Below are 22,670 nucleotides of genomic sequence, written 5' to 3' on the forward strand. Positions count from 1 at the left end.
ATTATGTTTGAATTTACATGTTATTTGTTAGTAATAGCCATGATTGCCTTAGCTATTGAAAAACCTTATTATCTGTTCAGAAAAAAGTACAACAAGCTATTTAGTTCTATGAATTATAGTTGTCAGGGCACATTACAATTCATTAATATTATGAAAACATATTAGGAAATCCTACTTAATATTTTTAAATAAAATTATTAAATTTTATTCTATTTTTTAATGGCTTCCAGTTGTTAAAAATTTTATAAATATGATTTTAAAAATATTTGGAAGAATATAGACTCAAATCAACTGATTAATATTCACTTGTAAATGCCATGTAAAGATTAATAGAGGAAAAAGGAAAATTAGAATTAATCCTATGTAGGAAGTCATTAAAGAGAAATCCTATGTAGGAAGTCATTAAAGAGAAATAACTATTTCAGATATAAGAATCCTGTTTAGGGGCACCTGGCAGGCTCAGTTGATAGAACATGCAACTCTTGATCTCAGGATCATGAGTTCAAGGCCCATATTGGATGTAGACCTTACTTTAAAAAAAAAAAAAAATCTAGTTTAATGGATTTCTGCTAAACCCTCAGTGAAACAAACATTGTGATATCAATATTTTCTCAAACCCAACTTTTAAATTCTATTTAGTACAATTTAATTTAGGAAAGAACAAATTTTGCTTCATGCTTATTGCAATGTTGCTGTGCTAATTGCTATATGTAAGATGAATATAGCATGATCCTTGAGAGAGAAGCATTTACACAAACGAGCAATGCAGTATGATGGACATGAAAATAGTTAAATATAAGACATAGATGTAATTCAGAAAAGGAAGAGGTAATTCTACCTTGAGTTATCAGGGAGGATTCTACAGAGGAGGTGCTATGTGTACTGGGTTTTTAAGGTTTAAATAGAATTTTCCCAAATAATACATGGTGTGGAGATCGGTGGTCCTTCCACACAGTAGAATATAAGCATTATGTCAGTAGGAGCAGCTTTTGTAGGAACAAGTTTGGAGTACTTATTATTTTCCAGAGCACTGCTTGGCACTGAGGGGAGGAGGGTATATACAATGACAAAAAGGACATCTCACCATTCCATTCCATTCCCTTCCTTTGCTTTCCCTTCCTTTCTTTTTTACTTCCTTTCCTTTTTCCTTCCCTCCCTTCCTTCCTTCTTTCCTTCCTCCCTTCTTTTTTTAGGAAAGAGAGCCAGAGAGTGCATGAATCAGGGGTGGGAATGGGGGAGGGGCAGAGGACGAGAGAGAATCCCAAGCAGGCTCCACACCCAGCATTGAGCCTGATGTGGGCCTGAAATTGAGTCTGACATGTAACCAATTGAGCCACCCAGGTGCCCCTACACATGTGTCATTAAGAAATTTATAAATTAGTTTGAGAAATTTTTGAAATGAGTTTTTGTAAGTTGCAGATATCTGCAACTTACAAAAACTCATTTCAAAAATTTCTCTATATATACTTTTTTTTTTCTTCATTAAGTCAGTGATATCACTCCTCTTCTAAAACAATGAGTGACTGTATTAGGAAGGCTGTACTCTGGTACTAGATTGCCTGGATTAAAATCCCAATTCCTTGAGCAGTTTTGTTTTGTTTTATTATTTTTTAGCTTATTGTTGTTTCTTAACGTCATTTGCCACATCTGTAAATACGTGTCATAATAATAGCATCTATTCCACATGGTTTTTATAAAGGTTAAGTGAGTTAAAGTAAATATTTTAACATAAATAATGCCATACCAAAAGGACTCTTATGAAATTTGCTTTTCTGATTTAGTAATATTGTCAATCATTTTACCTGTCAGCCTGATTCTTTGTAAAAACTTTCCAGGGACACCCAGGTGGCTCAGTCGGTTAAGAACCTGCCTTTGGCTCAGGTCATGACCCCAGGTCCTGGGATTGAGCCCCTCATTGGGCTTCTTGCTCACTGGGAAGCCTGCATCTATCTCCCTCTGCCTGCTGCTCCTCTTGCTTATGCACGCGCTCTCTCTCTTTCTCTGACAAATAAGTAGATAAAATAATTTATATTTGACATACATTTTCCCAGACATTTTCTGTTGTGAAGAATTCTGAAACAATTATTCCAACTAAGCTTAAATATTCGGTACTTCAAGTTCTGATAGTTTCCTATATAGATAGCACCAACAATTTATCAATATTTTTTGAAACACTGTCAGTAAAGAGGGCATTTGCTTAATGGTTAATACTATACTTAAATTTTAACTCAAAATTTAAGTTTAAACTCTATTTTCTATTACCAAGAAATGGATAAGTACTATCTGAATTGTATTCATTTGGCTATGTTTGGGGGAGTTAAATACATGATGTTTGGAATGAAAAAAGAAAGAAAAGAAAAATTTATAAGCCATTGAGGAGCTGGTGTGCTTGATAGGTTTGTTAATTATCCTTTTTTAACTTATTTTATTTTTTTAAAAGATTTCATTTATTTATTTGACAGACAGAGACCACAAGTAGGCAGAGAGGCAGAGCGGGGGTTGGGGGGGAGCAGGCTCCCTGTTGAGCAGAGAGCCTGATGTGGGGCTCGATCCCAGGACCCTGAGATCATGACCCGAGCCGAAGGCAGAGGCTTAACCCACTGAGCCACCCAGGCACCCCAAATTATTCTTTTTTTTATAAAGAGATAGTGTGCTGTATTAGAAAGAGCAATGGATTGAAGACACAGGTGCCATTATAGGCTCTGCCAGTGACCCCATTGTAATTTTTGGAAGGTTATTTAATTTTCTGGGTTTTAGTTTCCTCCCTAGAATGAGGAAAGTAGACTAATTCAGTATTTTTAAAACTACTCTCAGTGAACCACCAGCTCTCTGTGCTAATGTTTTAAAAACTGTTGAAGAGGTCATGAGGATATAGATGAACATCTGAGCTTCCATTTTGTTTCAACCAAACTCCGTTCTTCACCAGCCTATATTTGGATGTTTTGTTAGGAAGAAGTCTCTGTTGGGTAAAGAAGTGTAGAAATGACTAGACTTGTTATTTTAATTCATCATTTTTATTCAGTTAATGTGTATATTCCATGCACCACTCTGTATGTCAGAGGCTACAACAGTTCTTGTTGTTTTTAAGTATAGAGAATGAACTTCTTAATTGTTTTGTTTTGCTTTCCTACTAGTCTCTATGTAACCTCCTTGTAGGTAGATACCTTGTCTGTGTTCTTTCCCGTGGTATCCCAGAAATTTGCCTGAGACTTGGCACCTGGTAGGCTCTCAACAGATATTTTTTTAGTAAATCAGTGACTATATGGAACAATGAATGAGTGAATGAATGCAACAATGTTTTTATGATTTCTTTTTGCTCCAACATTGTATGATTTCTCTGTTATATCTTAGCTTAAAAAGATTCTTTTGCTTTGGTTATAAACCTCAGAGTACACTATATAATATCAAAACAATTGGAAGAATTAGTAAGTAAAAAACATAAAATTAGAGCTATTTATAAGAACAACATGAAGGGGCTTAATCAGTTAAGCATCTGCCTTCAGCTCAGGTCATGATCTCAGGGTCCTGGGATCAAGCCAGGGTCCTGGGATCAAGCCCGAGCCCTGGATGGGGCTCACTGATCAGCGGGGGTTCTGCTTCTCCTCCTTCTGTGCATTCTCTCTCACTCTTGCTCTTTCTCAAGTAAATAAATAAAATATTAAAAACAGCAATAACATGGAAACAATAAATAAGTAGATTTCACACAGAGTTATAGAAAGCAGATTCTTATGGACCTTACTTTCCTGATTGTGAGAGATTGAGGTCATCTCAGTTCAGATTAAATTAATATATCCCAAATATTCAAATGACAAGAGGAATACTTACTAAAATTCAAATAATGGATTTTTAAATAGTTTTTATTCTTGCTTACTGGTGTTGGATTAATTTTATTTTTAGCCACTTTTAGATAGCTCCTTAAAATTGTTTGAAATCCATTGCAAAGTAATTACTTAATCAAGAGTTATTTTAATATCGTGCATAATTAGAGGCTGATTTGGATTATGTGACCTTCGAGTTACTAAATAAGATAAAATCTGTAGGATAATAATTCCATAGAATTTATTTTTAGCACAGGATTTAAGAATAGGAATTTTCGAGACAGACTACATGGATTTTTAATCCTGGCTCTATTATATCCTAATAATGTGATCTTGGGCAAATTACTCGAGCCTCTCAATTTTACTTTTCTCACCTGCAAAATATAACCCTGTTATCTAGTTTAAATAGTTATAGTGAGGGTTAAGATAATCATGTAGAGTGTGTATTCCAGTTACTACAAATAACACCAAAACTTAGCAGCACGAAACAACCATTTTTTGAACATCATAATTTTATTTAATTTTTTCAGTTCTAAGATCCACTGTTTATGCACCACACCCAGTGCTCCATGCTCCTTAATACCCCACCCCCGACCCCTCCAAAACCCTGTTTGTTTCTCAGAGTCCACAATCTCTCATGCTTTGTCTCTCCCTCCGATTTACCCCAATTCACTTTTCCTTTCCTTCTTCTAATGTCCTCCGTGTTACAGCATTTACTATGTTCATGGTATCTGTGGGGTAGGAATTTGAATAGGGCTTAGCATGGACTGCTTGTCTCTGTTCATTCTTGGTGTGGGAGCTCAGTGAGCGTGGGGGTTGGTGAGGCTGGAACAACTGAGTCTTTTCAGGTATTTCTCTCTCTCTCTATGTGATCATTCGACAGCATGGCATCCTTGAGGAAGTAGACTTCTTATGGATTCACAGCTTTCAAAGTACAGGTTCTGAGACGATGTCAGAAGGAAACCATGCTGTTCTTTTAAACCAGGCATTTGATTGTTCTCTTAATACATAAAACAATTGATGTTATCTTACATCTGATGAAATTAGTTATGCGAGTAGATAATAAAGATCAACAATTCCCAACATTGTTTCCAGTATGAAACATAATTTATACTCAGGTCATATTCCTTTCCTAGTGATACAGATAATTTCTAATTTCTTGTGTAGCTGTACTCCTTTCCTTTCTTTTTCATTAAAGAAATTGAGATTGACATTAGCATAGAAGCAAATTTGAATTAATTCTATTTTGAAATTTACTTTTGTTAAAAAAATTAAGTAATTTGTAAACTACATAACTTTATCAGTAGTAGCATTACTTGTGACAATTTACAACTGTGTTATAACATAGTGGCTGAGTACTGCTGGTCTGGATCATGAAATAATACCCAGTTACAGGTTGAGGGAAAGATTATTTGCTAATATTCTACTACTTAACATTTCCCAAGATATTATATATATTCATATTGGCAGCAATAGTTTGATATAGTCTCCTTTCTTTGCCAAGACTGTACATGTTGTTTTCCATTAAGAAAGAAAAAGCCTCCAGTAAGTAAAAATTTACTCTCTCTCAAGGTACAGTTTAAATATCACCTATAAACATTTCCTAAGTATTAATCTCTTCTTTTTCTGAATAATCCATAATTTTTTCATGAAATGCCACAATTTTGATTCAAAGAAGCAAATTTTTCCACATTATACTATCTTAGGACTAGAGATAATTCTTACCATTAAATGCTTATTGTTTAATGGTAGCATTTTTTTTAGTGATACATGAAATAATGGTATATATTATAATTGATAGCAACTTAGATGAAATGAAATAGAATACAATGATGTATATTATATTAAGTTATGTTACACTATGTTATGCTGTGTTATATATTTTATCTATCTATCTTTTTAGAATGTGAGTTTCATGAAGTCCTCTTTGTACCCACAGAACCTAAGAACAGTTTTATACTGTACAATAATTGAAATGAATTCTAATGGATGTAATATATACCATCATTGTGTTATTAATATATTCTTCTTTAATAACACGTGATTTACTAAAATTGACTAAAATCACATGTTATTAAAGAGGAATATAGTAATAGCACTAAAGGAGCAAGATTAAAAAAAAAAACAAACCATGCTAATTATGAATAGTGTTTATCTTTCTCCTTAAAGTGCTAATGTATTTTGAGTAGCTTGGTTTTGGTTCGGAGGTTGAAACTTGGTCTAAAGAATCTATCTGGCCCTTTAGGTCTACTGATTTTTATGTTTTGGTCCATATCTTTAAAATTTGCTGCTTTGGAGTCTGGCAGTGTATGAGGAACAAATTACCATAAGCCTAGTAGTTTAAAACAACATGTATTTGCTATCTTATAATTTCTGTTATTCAGGAGTTTCAGCATGGCTTAGCTGTGCACTCTGCCTAGAGTCTCAAAGCTACAATAAGGGTATTGGCTGGGCTGTGTTCTTACCTGGAGGCTCAACCGAGGAAGAATCTGATTCCACGTTCAGTGAAATTGTCAACAGTATTCTTGTGACTGGATACCACCAAAATTCCTAGATGGTACCCAAAGTTCCTGAACACAGCCTGCTGTTCCGTGGCACTTGGGCTCCTCCTCGTGGCTGCTTACTTCATCAAACTACCAAAGAAAATCTCTAGAGCAAATTGACTAGCTCTTCAGTCTTGCTAATGTTATCATGGGAGTGACGTACCATCACCTTGTCATTTTTCCACCTTAATTAGGAGCAAAAGCGTGACCACCACAAGGTGGGGATGGTAGGGATAATGGGGCACCACCTTAGAATCAGTTTTCCACGCACACCCTAACAGTTGTTTCTGAAGCAACTCCATAGTTTCCAACTGCATAGTTGGAAAACCATCGCCTTAGAGAAGAATATTCATTCTATGTAACTTTTTTTTTTTTTTAATTTTGAGTCTCCTTTAATACTGAACATTTTCTTTATGGGGGGAAATACTTATACCTTATTATCAGTTTTAACCATTACTTTATGAAGAAAAATGACCCTCCAGGAAGGTTTTGGCGTTATGTCTCAAAATACAGTTTCCTGAAACACTTGCTCCATTAGAAGGGCTAGTATTGCAATTAGGTTTGTAGAAACTAAGTTATATAATTCTTATAAAGAAACATATTGTCATTACTATGTGAGAAGGACTCCACTCCAGAAATCTATTTAATTACATTAAATCTAGAGTTTCCCAAACTTGACTAGAGAACCTTTATATTACTTGACCTATTAACATTTTGCAGAATCAGTGTTTCAGGTTGGGAAATGCCAACATTTATAGTTTGACGAGTTGAAGAGGAGGGCAAAATATCAGGAAGAGAAATGAGAGGAAAAATAAAAGATTATAAATGAATTTTCCCTATCTATTTTAGAATGTTTAATTATTTCATTTTGAAAATGATGATGATACTGTCAAATGGGGATGACTCTACAATTTGCAGAGAACTTTCATTACCATTATCATATTTAAACCTCTCAACAATCTGTGAGATATCACAATTAACCTCTTTTTATATGGATGAGGAAATGAGGCCTAATGTATTACTTGACTTGCCCAAGTCCTAAAATTAATAAAGAATGAAACGGATACTTTAACATAGGTTTTATGGCTCTAGCTACAAAACTCTTTGTCACTACAGGCTGTGACCTTACAGTTTTGTTAAATTTAAAAATGAGGATATTAAGAATACTTTTATATAATATGCGATTTAATTGTAAAACCTGTGTTAATCTAAAGTAGTGAAAACAATGACATAAACAGTTAATAAACTCTTGCATTTACTCAGTGATTTAGAAAAAAAAATGTAATAAATAGAATATTTGACCCTTTTTCTCCATGTATTCAACACAGAACACACACACACACCCCACACTGTTGGATTAGTTTGTGTTTTACAGTAGAGGTAAGTGAAAGAAAAAATCTTAGCCTAAGATGTGGGTCTTTGATTACTATTTTTAATCAGGTTTCATATTTATGTATGGTTAACTTATAGTAATAGAATCATTGACTATCAGAGTTACCTAAAATTTAGTGTGCTTTTTGTGTAACTTCCTAACTGAAGCATTGATTTTCTCTAAGTCATGCTGACAAGTGGTACTCTAGACTTTTCTTTGAATTGTAAGAAGTTGCAAAGATAGTACACAGAGATCCTGTGTGCCCTTCGCCTGATGTCCTTCAATGATTACATCTTGTATAATTATAGCATAATATCAAAACCAGGAAACTGACATCAGTTTATATAGTTTTATGACATCACATATATGGATTTATAAACCCCTTCTTTATAAAGATACAGAACTGCTATACCACCACAATGATCTTTGTTATGTTACTCCTTTGTAGTAACATTTTTTCCTCCCCCTGCTCATCCCTAACCTCTGCTAACCACTAATTTATTTTTCATCTCTATAATTTTATCATTTAGAGAATATTGTATGAATGAAATCATATGGTATGTAACATTTTGTGACTTTTTTTTCCCATTCTGCATATTGCCCTTGAGGTCCATCTATGTTGTATGTATAAATAGTTTTTTCTTTTTTATTACTGAGTAGTATTCAATGGTATGGATATACCACAGTTTGTTTGGTCATTTGCCTATTGAAAGATATTTTGGTTGTTTCTCTTCATGTAGAGAATTTAGCATTTTACCTCTAAGTATGATCCTAGCTATACGTTTTTGGTTGATAATTTATTTGAGCAAGTTTTATATTCCTTGTTTTTTGAGAGGTTTTTATTTTTTATCAAGATTTTTTTTTCTGCATCAATGATTAGGATCATCTGATTTTTCTCTTTTAATTTGTGAATATGAAAGGTTGCATTGATTTTCAATATTCAGTCAGTCTGGCATTCTAGCAATAAACCCCATTTGATCAGAGTGTATAATACTTTTTAATTATTGCTGAATTATATTTGCTAATATTTTGTTAAGTATTTCTGTGTTCGTGAGGGATTTTAGTCTGCATTTTTTTTGTTGTTGTTTGCCATTTTCTTTCTCTGTATTCTGTTTCCTCTGATTTTTATTTCTCTGTTTTCTTTTTCCTGCCTTCCAGTGGGTTATTTGAACATTTTTTAAGAGTTGCATTTTGATTCATCTGTAATATTTTTTGAGTTTATTTCCTTGCAAAGATATATTTTTTAAATGGTTGCTCTGGGTAATATATTACATAAGCACATCACATCCTACTGGTGTTTACATTTTACTAGAGTGAAGTGGAGAAACCTTGCATACCTTAAGTTCCTTTGCCTTTCCCTGTTTCTAATGAAATTTTCTTGAATATTTCTTCTATACATATCAAAAAGCACATCAGACAATGTATACTTTTTGTTTCAGACACTAAACATAATTTAGAAAGCCCAAGAGGAAAGGAAAGTCTGTTGTATTTACCCATATTTATGCTTACCATGTTCTTTATTCCTTCTCAATATTTCCAGGTTTCCTCTTTTTCTTTTGCTTATTTTTGTTTCCAGAACTTTTCTTTAGTCATTCTTTTAGGGTAGGTCCGTTGGTGACAAATTCTCTTAGTTTTCTTTTGTCTGAGAATATCTTTATTTCTCATTCATTTTTGAGACATAATTTATCATGTTTAGAATTCAGGGTTGACATTCTTTTATTTCAGCAATTAAAAATATTGTTCCATTTTCTTCTGGCCTCCAAGGTTTCTGATCAGAAATCCACTGTCATTCGAATTGTTTTCCCTCTTTAGGTAAGGTGTTGTTTTTCTCTTGCTGCTTTCAAGACAGTTTGTGTTTAGTTTTTAGTTTGATTACAGTGTGTCTTGGCACAGATTTCTTTGAGTGTTTCATGTTTGGGAGTTAATGTAATTTTTTGAATCAGTAGGCTCAGCTTACATGTTTTAAAAATTTGTGAACTTTTTAGTCACTATTTCTTTAAATACTTTTTCAACCTTAGCTTTTCTTTCCTCTCCTTCTGGGACTACAATGACATGAATTTTAGATCTTTTGTTATAATTCTTCAAGCTCCTGAGGCCTCACTTATTTTATTTATTTTTATTTTATTTTATTTTATTATTTTATTTTATTTTATGAGTCTACTTTGTTTTTCAGATTGGGTGATTTGTATTCTGTTCTGTTTTCAAGTTCATTGAGTTGTTCCTCTGTTTTCTGCATCCTACAGTTGAGCTCATCCATTTGCTTTTTAAATTTCAGTTATTTTTCAATTTTAAAATTTCCATTAGGTTCTTTCTATGTCTTCTTTTTCTTGTTCTGGAACTGGAAAGCGTAAGGATACATTTTTGAAATGTGACTAAGGGAAGAATATTTTATTATCTTAGTTCTGCCCTTTGAAGCTAAACGAAATAAGAATATTAATACTAACAGTCCTAGTGGTTGAGGACTATTTTGTGTAGGATTTACATTGATTACTGTATCTAATTCTTAAGTAATTCTATTTTTTAATCATTCAACAAATGTTTACTGGCTACCTACCATATATAACACTATTTTTTTTTTTTTTTTTGGTCAGTCAAATATTTTGATTTGGCTTCAAATGGTTAATCAGCTTGTCCTTTATTTACTCAGGAAAGAACTTCATTTCTGCCTTTTTTGGTTGGTTGTAGGCACTGGGAGAAAGAGAGATTGTGAACTGCGTTCTCACACCTTCACATAAACCAGCCAAAAAATTTCATTTAGGGTTTCTACACTTTATTTAATTCAGTTTGGAGATTAATCAGTGCTTCTGTATGGAGCAATGTTGTATTTTCAAAGGGTTTTCTGAGATATAAATACTCTTAACTTTTTGGGTAGCCATAAATTTATAATTGTCAATTTGTGCCATGAGAAAGATGAGGAAGCACTTCTCTATTTTGTAGATTAAAGAATATTTTTCCACCAAGTGAATTCTGTGTATATTAGATAGCCCAACTTCATCGTTCTTCACAAATAAACTTCTTAACAGTATTATCTCCAGTGGTTTTCAAACATTATTGAGATCATAATCACCTGGTGGGTTGTTAAAAAACAGATTGCGAGGCCTTATCCACAGAATTTCTGATTACTTAAGTCTCGGCTGGTGCCTGACAATCTGGCACTTCTAACAAGTCCCGGGGTGAGGTGGCTTATGCCATTCAGCATGGGAACCATTTGTCTGCACACAATTTTTCTACCTCCTTGTCTCCCTTTGATTCTTCAGTTACTTGAACAGATTTTAATTTTCATTATTCTATCCAAAGTGTTTTCTCTAACATCCTCTGAGCTTCATGGTGCAAATGTTCAAATGCAAACTTTTCAGTTCCTTATCTTACCTATTATACGGAAATCATTCACCATAGTTACTTTCTCCTCTTGCCAAGGAAACTCTTCTGTTTGGCTTGGAGAAATCCATCTCCCTCCCTCCTCCTTTTCTTTCTGGCCTGCTCGTCAGCCTCTCCTTTTCTCAATCCAAACTCTAAATGTTAGAATGCAGTCGGGCTTCTCTTCGTATCTTACTTTATCTTCTGTTTCTAAATGATCCACTTAGTCCAATCTGTGTGCTAGTAATTCCAGTTTATGTCTGCAGCTCGGACTTTTTCTTTGCTACAGCTTAACAAATTTTTTATATGCCTACTTGAATAACTGATAAATATTTTGAAAAAGACATCCAAAATCAATCACCATACTTAACAAATTCTAAGATGCATATTTCTATCATTTTAATAGATGTGAATTTTAAAGTCAATGACATCTTAAATTCTATAAATAGAGTATTTCCTTCCTACCCCTTTCCAATAAAAAGTGCTCTTCCTCCAGCTTTTTCCATCTTTTAAGTAGTTTTTCCTTTCATCCAGTTGTTAATGCCAGAAACTTGGGATTTATCCTTGACTCTTTCAGTCTTAGTTTTTTTTTTTTTTTAAAGTAATATCTACACCCAACATGGGGCTTAAATTCATGACACTGAGATCAAGAGTCACATGTTCTACTGGCTAAGCCAGTTAAGGTACCCCTTTCAGTCTTTCTTAATTCTCTTATTTCTACCTCCAAAACATCTCTCAGTTCCCTTTTTTCTTACCTTATTTGTTGCTGTCACCTTTGTTCCAGCCATAATTACCTGTCCCATGGATTATTGCAAATGCCTATTAATCTTGGTGTCTTCCAACCCAATTTGAGTTAGTACTTAGATTCATCTTTTTAAAATGTAAATCAGTTCATGTCAACATCTTGCTTAAAATCCTTCAGTGAATGAAATCCACGATCTTCAATATAGCATAAATAGTCCTCTCTAAGCTGGTTTGTGCTGCCTCACCTCATTTAGGATTCCTTTTGGTTCAGACACACTGGTGTTCCATTGGTTGTTCTAGAATACTCTGTTTTCACTACTTCCTGGGATGTTCTTTCCTCCACTTTCTGTCTGCCTATCTTCTTGCTTTAGGCCACATATTTCATTTCTTATTTTAAAGATCACTTCTTTAAGGTCATTGCTAACTCCAAAATCTGCATTAGCTCTTATTATACTGTTTCATGGTGGTTTGAGAGTTCTGCCCTTTGCACTTATTATATTCTCTCATAGTGTACTCTCCTGTATGACATTCATGATTTATTTATTGTGTTTATCTTCACTCTGTTCTGTGTCTCACTGTTTTAGTCCTTATGCTAGAGCTTAGCACAATACATAGCAAATGGAAGGTATTTAGTAAATAGTTTTAAGAAAAATAAAATACGACTGGAGCTTAAAAAGATGCATATGTACACATATAAAATAAAAAGAATTTGTTTTAAATGTAAGGCAAATAAGGAGCACATAAATCTGGGAAATGGCTATCCCTTCTTAGTTGCCAATTATATACATTATCTGACAAAATTATTATAAAGACATACCTTTTATGAGAATGCAATTTCTGCAAAAAATTTGAAAAATAATTTCAAAAGTAATTTTAAGTAATTCATGATATTTAAGTAAAGTTGATTTTATTTTTACTAATAGAAATTCAGTGACACTGTCTTTTTCATTTTCATACAAAATTAATCTTTTGTGTAACCAATTCTTCTTTTTTAAACCACCCTGTTTTTTGGGGGGGGGGGGAGTTTCAGCATTATAAAGAATATCATACTACATCCAGAAACAACATTTAATTACTTGTTTTTTTGTTTTCTGTTTTTTGTTTTTAATGTTTCTTAACCTTTGGAGAACAAACTCATGTCTGTAGGCCAGCATGGAAAAAAATAGCATGAATAACAGACACAGTGGATAGTCTTTTTCTTTTTCAAAATATATAATTTTTTCATTTCTATTCCTGTTTATTATTAGCCTTTTCTCTTCTTGCAGAACTTTTGATCTGTAGGATCCATCTAGAGTACATAAACTTTATATTCTACATTCTATAAATTTGGCTCATTTGGAATCTTAGCTTTCTCTTGGTATATATAGTGAGTGCTGCAGACAAAGTTCTTGAAACCAGACAGGATCACATAGTTTAAAATGTTTATAATGTCTTTGTCTGTCCTTTCTTTCGCTGTCTCCTTTACTGCACTCTTTGTCTGTCTGACTCTCACAGGAGACATGGATTACAACTGGTTGGACCATACGTCTTGGCATAGCAGTGAGGCTTCCCCAATGTCTTTGGTGAGACATGTGGAGCCTTACTATTTAATTTTCGTTTTTCATTTCACTTTTCCTTTTTTATTTACACCTTTGCATGTTTTCTTTTTTGTATCTTTTTTTTATTATTATTATTTTTGTTTTATTTTTATCCCACACCTGTAGGGGACAGTCAAAAGGGAAAAAGAAAAACTAGTGAGCAGGCAGTTTTGTCGGACTCTAACACCAGGTCTGAGAGACAAAAGAAAATGATGTACTTTGGTGGCCACTCTTTGGAAGAGGACTTGGAATGGTCTGAGCCTCAGATTAAGGACTCTGGGGTAGATACCTGTAGTAGCACAACCCTTAACGAGGAGCATAGCCATAGTGATAAGGTACTGACGTTGTGGAGCCTGCCTTTTAACCTGCTCATTTGGTCTTCGTTTGCTCTCTGTCACTCATTCAAACAGAACATAATAAAAGGACAGGGCATTTCAAGGGTCAATGTAGCATTTCTTAAGGTGCAGAAAAGAAAAACAAAACCAAAACAAACAAACAAACCAAAATACTTCTTGCTTGCTTTGCTGTTTTTGTTGTTGGACGGCATACCAAAAAATAAGTAAATGAAATAAAAAATTAGGAACAAAGGAATGCTTTGTCTATGGTCGCATGAGAGAACTTTGTGATGTTTTTATAAACCACAAATATAAAGAATTTTTGGATTGGCTTATTTGATTGCTTGCATATATTTTCCTTGGGATGAAAATTAAATTATTAATAGTTTCAATCCCAGGCAAAAGGGAGATAATTGGGTCTGTTTGCACAGAAAAAGTTGTTTTTCTTTTTTCCCTTTCACTGTCATTTTGCTCTTTTGTTTTATTGTCATAGCATTTTAATGTAGTATTAATTAGTACTAGAACCATTGCCATCTGCTTTGGTATTTATTATTTTTGCTTTTAGAATAGTGAGACTTTTGAAATCTTTTTACCATATAAATTGAAACTTGTCTTTTGCTTGCCAAATTTTGCATGAAGATGTGCATGTTACTTTTCGATGACTATGAAACTGTGATTACACAAATCGTTTACTTTGTTATTTGACATACAATTTATAATGGATGGTGTCATGATTTTTAAAGGGTTTGGCTCTGCCCTGAGAAAGAGATAAACTCCTAATATTTTCAAGCTTATTTAACAGTGGATATACCATGAATTATCTAATAAACTTAATTTACTAAATAGGTTAAAGACCCAAAAGAACCAGTGAACCTACAAAAAGTGAGAAATATAAACTAGCCTCACCTTCGAATTAGGTCTCTTTCTCTCATGCAGATTCAACTGAAAAGTTACTGGGGCTTGCGTATTTTTATAATTTTAATCTAGAAACCTATTTCAAAGAAGCCCCGTCATAGGTTCAAATTTGATGTGTTTCTATAATTTTAGCTTTTAACTATTACTGTAATTAAGTCTTTCAAAATCTCCAGTAGTGTTTGAATATTAAAATATCATTTTAAATGAATCTAACCTCATAGAATTTCAATCTATCTTTTCTGTTATGTGAATTTTTAATTAATCTTCAGTGTATAGGTAGTTTGCATATATTTTCAAGATTTCTCAGATTTCATAGAACAATATAACTGCATTAATGTGTCAGGGCACTGTAAGAATTTGCAATAATTGGATTTCAAAAAATCTTGATTATAAAATTGAGCGTCTGCATAATGTAGTAAGCCCTTTTGATCAGTGTGTTAAATGCAAACTGGTTTGTGTAATCATAAGACTTTGGAAATCTGGAGTTTAGATATATTGTACAACAAGGGGTCATTTATCATAAAAGAAAATTAATTTTTTTGTTTGTTGATGTAATATGTCAGCACCCTGTGACGTGGCAGCCATCTAAAGATGGAGATCGTTTAATTGGTCGCATTTTGTTGAATAAGCGTCTAAAAGATGGAAGTGTGCCTCGAGATTCAGGAGCAATGCTTGGCTTGAAGGTATGTGATGAAATATGAGATTCTGGCTCTCCACTCCTTACTAATTTATGAGAAAAGCAAAAATTTAACAACTCTTTCCAATTTATGCCAACTTGGTGTTTTTTTTTCCCCCTGTTTCCAAGAATTCCCAAGTATTTGCACTCATTACCCCAAACCTTTTCATTTCCAAGTATTACTTATTCCACAATAATACTTAAATATATGATTTTGAAAATAAACCCGAGTGATATGCTTGAATCCTGAATACAGCTCTCAAACTTATTTTATTTATACAGTTTGTCCTTTAAGGCTGTATCTGTGTTTATACACTATTAAAACAATGGCTTTAATCAATTACTAAATATGCAAACTTGGGAATGTATATATTTAGGACACAGTGTTTAAAGGAAAACCACAGGCCTCAAATAGCATCACTTAGGTTAAGGCCCCATATCCCTAACTTACCACAGTTTTAGCCCCCCATTAGTGTAACCTCTATCCAGTCAACATGGGAATTTCCTGGGCAATACTAGGAAATTTATTGAAAGTCTCCCTTTTGGAGGGCAGTCTTGCCTTAACAGTGCATTCCTTGCTAATAAATTCTTTTCTCATTTATATATTTATATACACGTGTGTGTGTGTGTGTGTGTGTATTTTAATGCCCTTTCTCTGCCTTTGAAAACCTTTCTTTTGTTGAGCTCAGCAGACCTGTCTTCAGCTTACTAGATGAGATGCTGCCCAATTCATGAATCACTTAATAAAGCCAATTAGATCTTCGAATTTAGTCGGTTGAATTTTGTTTTTTAACAATCAGAATGTAATTTTTGTTTAAGTGTAGGAAAATGTGGGCGTTGTGTGTATTCGTGTGTAGGAGAAAGAGAATACTGTTTAAAGTCTGGAAACTCAAAAATACTTATGTTAGGAGATTTACTATAAATATTAATTTATATTTGACTGTAAAATACCAGGTAGTTATTTGGTAAGTAGATCAAATAGAACTCTGTGATTTTTTTTATTTTTTATTTTTTTATTGTTGTTATTGGTTTGTTGTTATTATTGTTCGTCTGTACGGTGAATTAACAACTGAAGTGAAAAAAGAGTAAATGGTTTTTAGAGTTAAGCAATGGCCATGGAAGTTGTCCTATAGAATATAGTGAGATGTTAGAAAACTTTGGGAGTAAGTGGAATTGGCCAACTAACATTTATTGGGTGGCTGCCCCACAGATGGCCCTGATCTGAGCCTTTTACTTCTATCAGATTATTTAATGCAACAGATGAGAAATAGGTTTAGAGAAGTGTCATAACTTGCCCGTGGTCACAGAGATGATGATGGAGGTGAGATTTAAATCCAGATCTGTCCAACAGAGTGTTAGAGCAGTAAAAAGGAGAGGGGCAGGAAGTCTTGGTTTGAATCCCAGGTAAGTCATTACTAGCAACATGACATAGGGGAACTGAACTTCTGTTAGCCTCAGATTCCTCATCTATAAAATGGAGATAATAATGCTTACTGAATTATTATAATAAACTTAAATACAGCAATATACAAGCATTTAGCAGAGTAGCTAGCACACTGTAAGATTTTAATAATAATGGTAGTATCAAGTATCATTAGTTATTATTATTAAAGTTTATCAAGCCAAGAAAGTTTTAAAATATTCCATAGTATCTGCACATTTAATTTTCAGAATCAAACATAGGACTAATTAGTTAATAAGAACTGGATTGCAACTGAGGGTATTTTACTGCAACTTAGGAATAAATAACATAGAAAAAGCCAGTGATTTTTTAAAATTCAGATAACATTCACTCAATTTAGAGAAAAAAAAACTTATTAATGAAGTTAATTACTATTATTTGCTTAACATGCTATAAAATTGATACATTGCTTGAATGGTAGTTGATCACAAGCACTAATTTTGTAAGAGGCCAGTCTTACAGGTACCCATATGACTCCACAGCATTATTGCTAATATTTATTTTTCCTTTTTCTTAAAGATATGCATTAATAGAAACATAAAAATAGAAAAATTGGAATGCAAATGGCCTGAAGTTTACATAAGTTATAATGAGATTAAGTAGTTTTGTAGTTTTCTTAGGGAAAATCCATCATTATCACTTACATTAATCAATGAGCCTGAAAGATTACTAAATAATGGAATTGTGATGGCTTACCATAGTCAAAGTAACAAATATTTATGTGATTAAGATATTTGAAATCTATAACTAGAAACATTAATATAATTATATAATACTGTAAGAGCATGTTTTTGGAAATGATAAAAACAATTCTGAGAGAAATTACAGTTTATTAAATTCTTTCTAAGGTATGTGATTTTTTTTTAACAAATAATTGTGAAAATTTTAGAATATGTGAAAAAAAGTCCACTCATGGAACATGTAGTCAGTTTCTAATAACACCATATTATTAAAAATTATTTTTAGAATATTATAGTTTTAAAAGCTACAAATTGTCTAGTTATTTTTTACTTGAATCTTCAACTATGTTCCTTTGAACAATATGCCTGTTTTAACACTTTTCTCTTTTAAAAGGTTGTAGGAGGAAAGATGACTGAATCAGGTCGGCTTTGTGCTTTTATTACCAAAGTAAAAAAAGGAAGTTTAGCTGATACTGTAGGACATCTTAGACCAGGTAGGTTTCTATCTTTGATTATTTATATTTAAACTGTTAAACTGAAGTAGTTATGAAAAAGTCATCCTCACTTAGAAATGATTTGACCAAAAATCAGGAACTCATTTTTAACTTAAATAAAAAATCTCTATTCTTAATGGAAAATGTAACTATTATTTCTTGAGTCACATTAGATAAAAAGCTTTTTATATTTACTGATGCTTTTGGCTGATGGATATTCTTATTGTGTATCTAGTATTAATCTATTTTGCTTCCCATAAGGCTTCATTTTTTAAAAAATTCCAACAGTTTAGGAAACAAACATTATAGATAAATACATATTTTCTACAACGTGTGATTCCTTATCTCTTTGGTAATGGATTCTATTGGAGAGATCCTTGAGTGCCTTGAAGGGAATATGATAAGATGATAAGTATTAAACCTTTTGTATAAGAAACTGTAGGGTGCCTGGGCGGCTCAGTTGGTTAAATGTCTGTCTTTGGCTCAGGTCATGGTCCCAGGGTCCTGGGATTGAGCCCTGCATAGCATACAGCTCCCCGCTCACTCAGCAGGGAGTCTGCTGCTTTTCTTTCTTTCCCCGCCACCCCTGTCCCGGCCACCCTGCTGGTGCTCTCTCTCCAGTGTGTTGCATAGATATTGACAAACCTAGAATATAGTCATAAAATTTTCAAAGAGTTAACAGATTTTAATAATTTCTAGAATCAGACTCCTATTTAGAAACCACAGAGATAACTTTTATGTAGTTTTATCCCTCAGACCTTTGTCCTTTTGGGTAAAAATACTAATCATCCTTATCATCAAATTTTATGCCAATGGAGCTGTTCTCAGTATGTCATACTTCATGACAGTGACTTTATTCTTTGAAGTTCATTGCAGTTTAAGAGTGCTTTGGTTTCAAAGGCATTTTATGGGATTAGTTTTCTTTCTAAGATTATCATTACTGGAATACACTCTAGGTGATGAAGTATTAGAATGGAATGGAAGGTTTTTGCAAGGAGCCACATTTGAAGAAGTGTATAACATCATTCTGGAATCCAAACCTGAACCACAAGTGGAGCTTGTTGTTTCAAGACCTATTGGGTGAGTCGGCTTGTGTATTTTATGCACATACCTTATAAGTTGACTACTCTTGCACATTTGTAGTATGCAATCTAAAAATCTGATTGTTCTATAAAAATTATTGTTTTGAGGGCAGTGCTTCTTTTCTCCTTTTTTTTTTTTTTTTGCTAAAACAGCTTACCAAAAATCATGCCATTTCTTTACCTGATCATGCCAGAATATATAGTTATTATAGAAGAAGAAATATTTAGATGTCTATTTTTTTTATTGTCTATTAGCTTAATAGGGGGCTAAAGGCATAGTAGGAGAAGGAGATTATAGTAACAATTACTTCTAAAAGAAAGTTCACAAACTGTAGTCCTCTACATTGTGAAAATAAGGGTCAATGAATTTTACATATTTTTTTCAAAATGGAGATTTCAACATAGGAAAGAGAGGTCCCAAGGATACACTGTTCCTAAACAGAGGGAACAGTTTAAGGAACAACATGATATGTTTAAGGAAACAGACAAAAAATAAGCAAATACCAAAGTACTCCGTGGCATTTGTAATATTTTACCTCTAGATTCAAATAGCAATTTCCAAAAGTTGGCAACAAATACAGTCTTTTGTACTGTATGCTGATAATTTCTCATTAAATATCACAGCAGTGTTTCCCTTATAGAAGCTTATATTCTAAGCCAATGTAGGAGATATACCTATAACTAAGTAAAAGCTATAGAAAATATATATACAATGACAGCAAATTATTAAGTGCAAGTTTGGGGTAAGAGTATTTGAGGGTGGAAGCTATAAAAATTCTTAATTTTTAATTTTTTTTTTTAAGAATACCAATGCCCTGTTGTCATTCATTTAGGAAATGATTGGACTATATTATTTTGATCTCTTTTTATGCTGGAGAAAATGACTTACATTGGTAATTTAGTTTTATTGAAGTGTTCCTTTCAAAGTAATGAGTCTGGCACATGAAGTTATAACTTTTTCATTTTTCTTTTTAATATGGTAAAACTTCAGTGTATCAGCTTTGTGTATTAATCAAATATATTTCTTGGTATTAAAGGATCCTATAATCATATTTTTGCTTAATATCTCAAATTCATAAATATTCTTTTACATACTTTTTCTGAATGACCTTTACTATTAAAATCTGTCAGTCCTGGAAAATCTCCAACAAAAATGTCCATACTTTTGGCATAAATTCAGTTACCATTGTAAGCCCCAAAGAAAAACCTGTTTGCATTTTTTCCTCAATGGAGTTAATACATTTAAAAAATTTCATCCAGGGGCACCTGGGTGGCTCAGTGGGTTAAAGCCTCTGCCTTCGGCTCAGGTCATGATCCCAGGGTCCTGGGATCGAGCCCCACATCAGGCTCTCTGCTCGGCAGGGAACCTGCTTCCTCCTCTCTCTCTGCCTGCCTCTCTGCCTACTTGTGATCTGTCTGTCAAATAAATAAATAAAATCTTTAAAAAAAAAATTTTTCATCCACAATCTGAATCTTTAAATTTTTCTTGTGGTGATACTTTATTTATAACTCAATATTGTTGATTAAAGAAGAGAATAGGATTCAAATATATTGTAAAACCTATCTTAAATTCAAAAATTTATTAGAATGGGCAGTCATGTAGTAAAACACATAGAAAATGAAATATATTTTTGTAAGTCTTCTATAAATCATGTGACTGTTTATTCCTTTCGAAGTAGTTGAGGTTAGTTCAGAACACTTTGATTAGCAATAAAGTACTACGGCTTGTTTTCTCTTACTTATGTAACACTACTATCATACACAGTTTTGTTCATTTTACACTGATTGATGATCATAAAAATAGCAGTTGCATTAATTGTGGAAACAATTTCTTGCTTTCTTGTTCTGTCATTTCAGAGATATCCCTAGAATCCCTGATAGCACACATGCACAACTGGAGTCCAGTAAGTCTCATTCATTCTAGAAGAAAATACTAATATTGTCCTTTTCCAGGGGTCAAATGAAGTATTTTGTCTATTAATATGAAGTAAGAAATAGAATAATCTTATTATCAAATACATAGTTATTGTATAAATGAAAAATTTAGTATTATTTTATATTATTGTGGGATAAAGTACAAAATTCTAGAATATTTTAAGATAGTTTTTTTTTAATCACGCCCTCTTAACTACTATATATTTTTAGATGGCTTTATTAAGGTACACTATAATAAATTGCACTGAAGTACACAATGAGGTAAGTTTTGATGTACAAATGAAAACATCATCACAACAAAAATAATGAACATACCCATCTCTCCTACAAGTTTCACCCCCTCCTTCCTTAATTTCTTCTAATTTTAAAATTTACTACTTTGTAAACTAACCCTCAGTAAGTGGGGGGAATGCTTGGGACAATCTAGTGAGTCATATCCTAATTTCTCTTTTTAGAAAACAGGATAGTAGTTCTGATTTGGCATCAGAGTAGTAATGGAACAATAGACAAATAAGTTTAAGTAATGTTAAATATGTAAGTGCTTTTTATTACTTGTATTTGAGTGCAATTTCAGATGTTAAACCAATGGCTTTTTTCCAGTGAGCTAAGTTTCTTGATTGATTGAGAATAAAGTAAGGGCTGTTCTAAAAGAAGAGAGGAGATGGGTTGCCATTTGAAGTCTGTTGATCAGGGGAGACCATATTGAAAAGGAAGTGATTGGAGCAAAGATTTGGAAGAGTGGCTATGTGGGGGAAGAGGTTTCCAGGGACAGGGACCAAGTGGCGCAGTGTCTCAGGCAGGGAATCCTAGGATGTGCCGGAGGAAAGCAAGGAGGCAAGTATTGCTGCACTGGAGTGAGCAGGGGGAAGGATGAAGGATCGGGGAGACATGGCAGCCAGATTGCATAGAGTTTGTGAACCACTGTAAAGTCTACTTCCTTTTGGGCTTTTATTCTGTGGGAAATCAGAACTACACAGGTTGGTTTTGAGGAGGATTTATGTTTTAAAATATGGCTACTGTGTTGGAAAATAGTTCAAATGGAGTCAAGGATGAAAGCAGAGAGAGTAGTGAGAAAACTATTTTGATATTTAGTATTTTATTTGGTGACTTAGGCCATTGGTGGTAGCAATGGAGTTGATGAGAAGTGATCGGATACTACAATAATTAAGAATATACTATTAAAGTAGATTTTTTCCTTTTATTTTACAATGATAAGTGACTTTAAAATAAAGACATAAAATAAAGTCTTAAAAATAAATAAATAATTTAAAAGCGGTATGGTAAAGATTATTAAATACTAAGGAAGAATAATCATTATTGTTCTTTATGTATAATTACCGTTTCAGGTTCTAGCTCTTTTGAATCTCAAAAAATGGATCGCCCTTCTATTTCCGTTACCTCTCCCATGAGTCCAGGCATGTTGAGGGATGTTCCACAATACTTATCTGGACAACTTTCAGTATGTAATCACTACATTAATTTCTCTTTTTGGAATACCAAGTACTGTTATTACTATATGACAATAGCTTTTTGTAAACCAACTCCTTTTTAAAATTTAATTGTGCTTTTAACCATCAGTTTTCACATTATCAGTAGTTTTGATTCATTGAAATTTAACTTTAACTATTTAGCATAGAGTTTCCTTATTAGATTATATTAGATTTTCTGGAATTTAATGAG

At 33.1% G+C, this 22,670-nt stretch overlaps 1 protein-coding gene across 44 annotated transcripts in view; it reads left to right on the forward strand.

The window, feature by feature from the left end:
• RIMS2 (regulating synaptic membrane exocytosis 2) overlaps window positions 1–22,670 on the forward strand; it is a 594,152-nt gene that overhangs the window by 292,636 nt on the left and 278,846 nt on the right. For 25 of the 44 annotated variants that reach the window (XM_032316409.1, XM_032316411.1, XM_032316375.1 and 22 more), the window contains 6 exons: window positions 13,329–13,396; window positions 15,225–15,344; window positions 17,874–17,973; window positions 18,930–19,053; window positions 20,913–20,959; window positions 22,337–22,449. In XM_032316409.1, coding sequence (XP_032172300.1) covers window positions 13,329–13,396; window positions 15,225–15,344; window positions 17,874–17,973; window positions 18,930–19,053; window positions 20,913–20,959; window positions 22,337–22,449 — 572 coding nt within the window. Of the gene's footprint in view, window positions 1–13,328; window positions 13,397–13,537; window positions 13,747–15,224; window positions 15,345–17,873; window positions 17,974–18,929; window positions 19,054–20,912; window positions 20,960–22,336; window positions 22,450–22,670 lie in introns of all 44 variants that reach the window. The other 19 variants (XM_032316364.1, XM_032316365.1, XM_032316366.1 and 16 more) reach the window with 1 other exon arrangement.

The sequence above is a fragment of the Mustela erminea genome, chromosome 16, assembly GCF_009829155.1.
Source record: "Mustela erminea isolate mMusErm1 chromosome 16, mMusErm1.Pri, whole genome shotgun sequence".
NCBI lineage: Eukaryota > Metazoa > Chordata > Mammalia > Carnivora > Mustelidae > Mustela > Mustela erminea.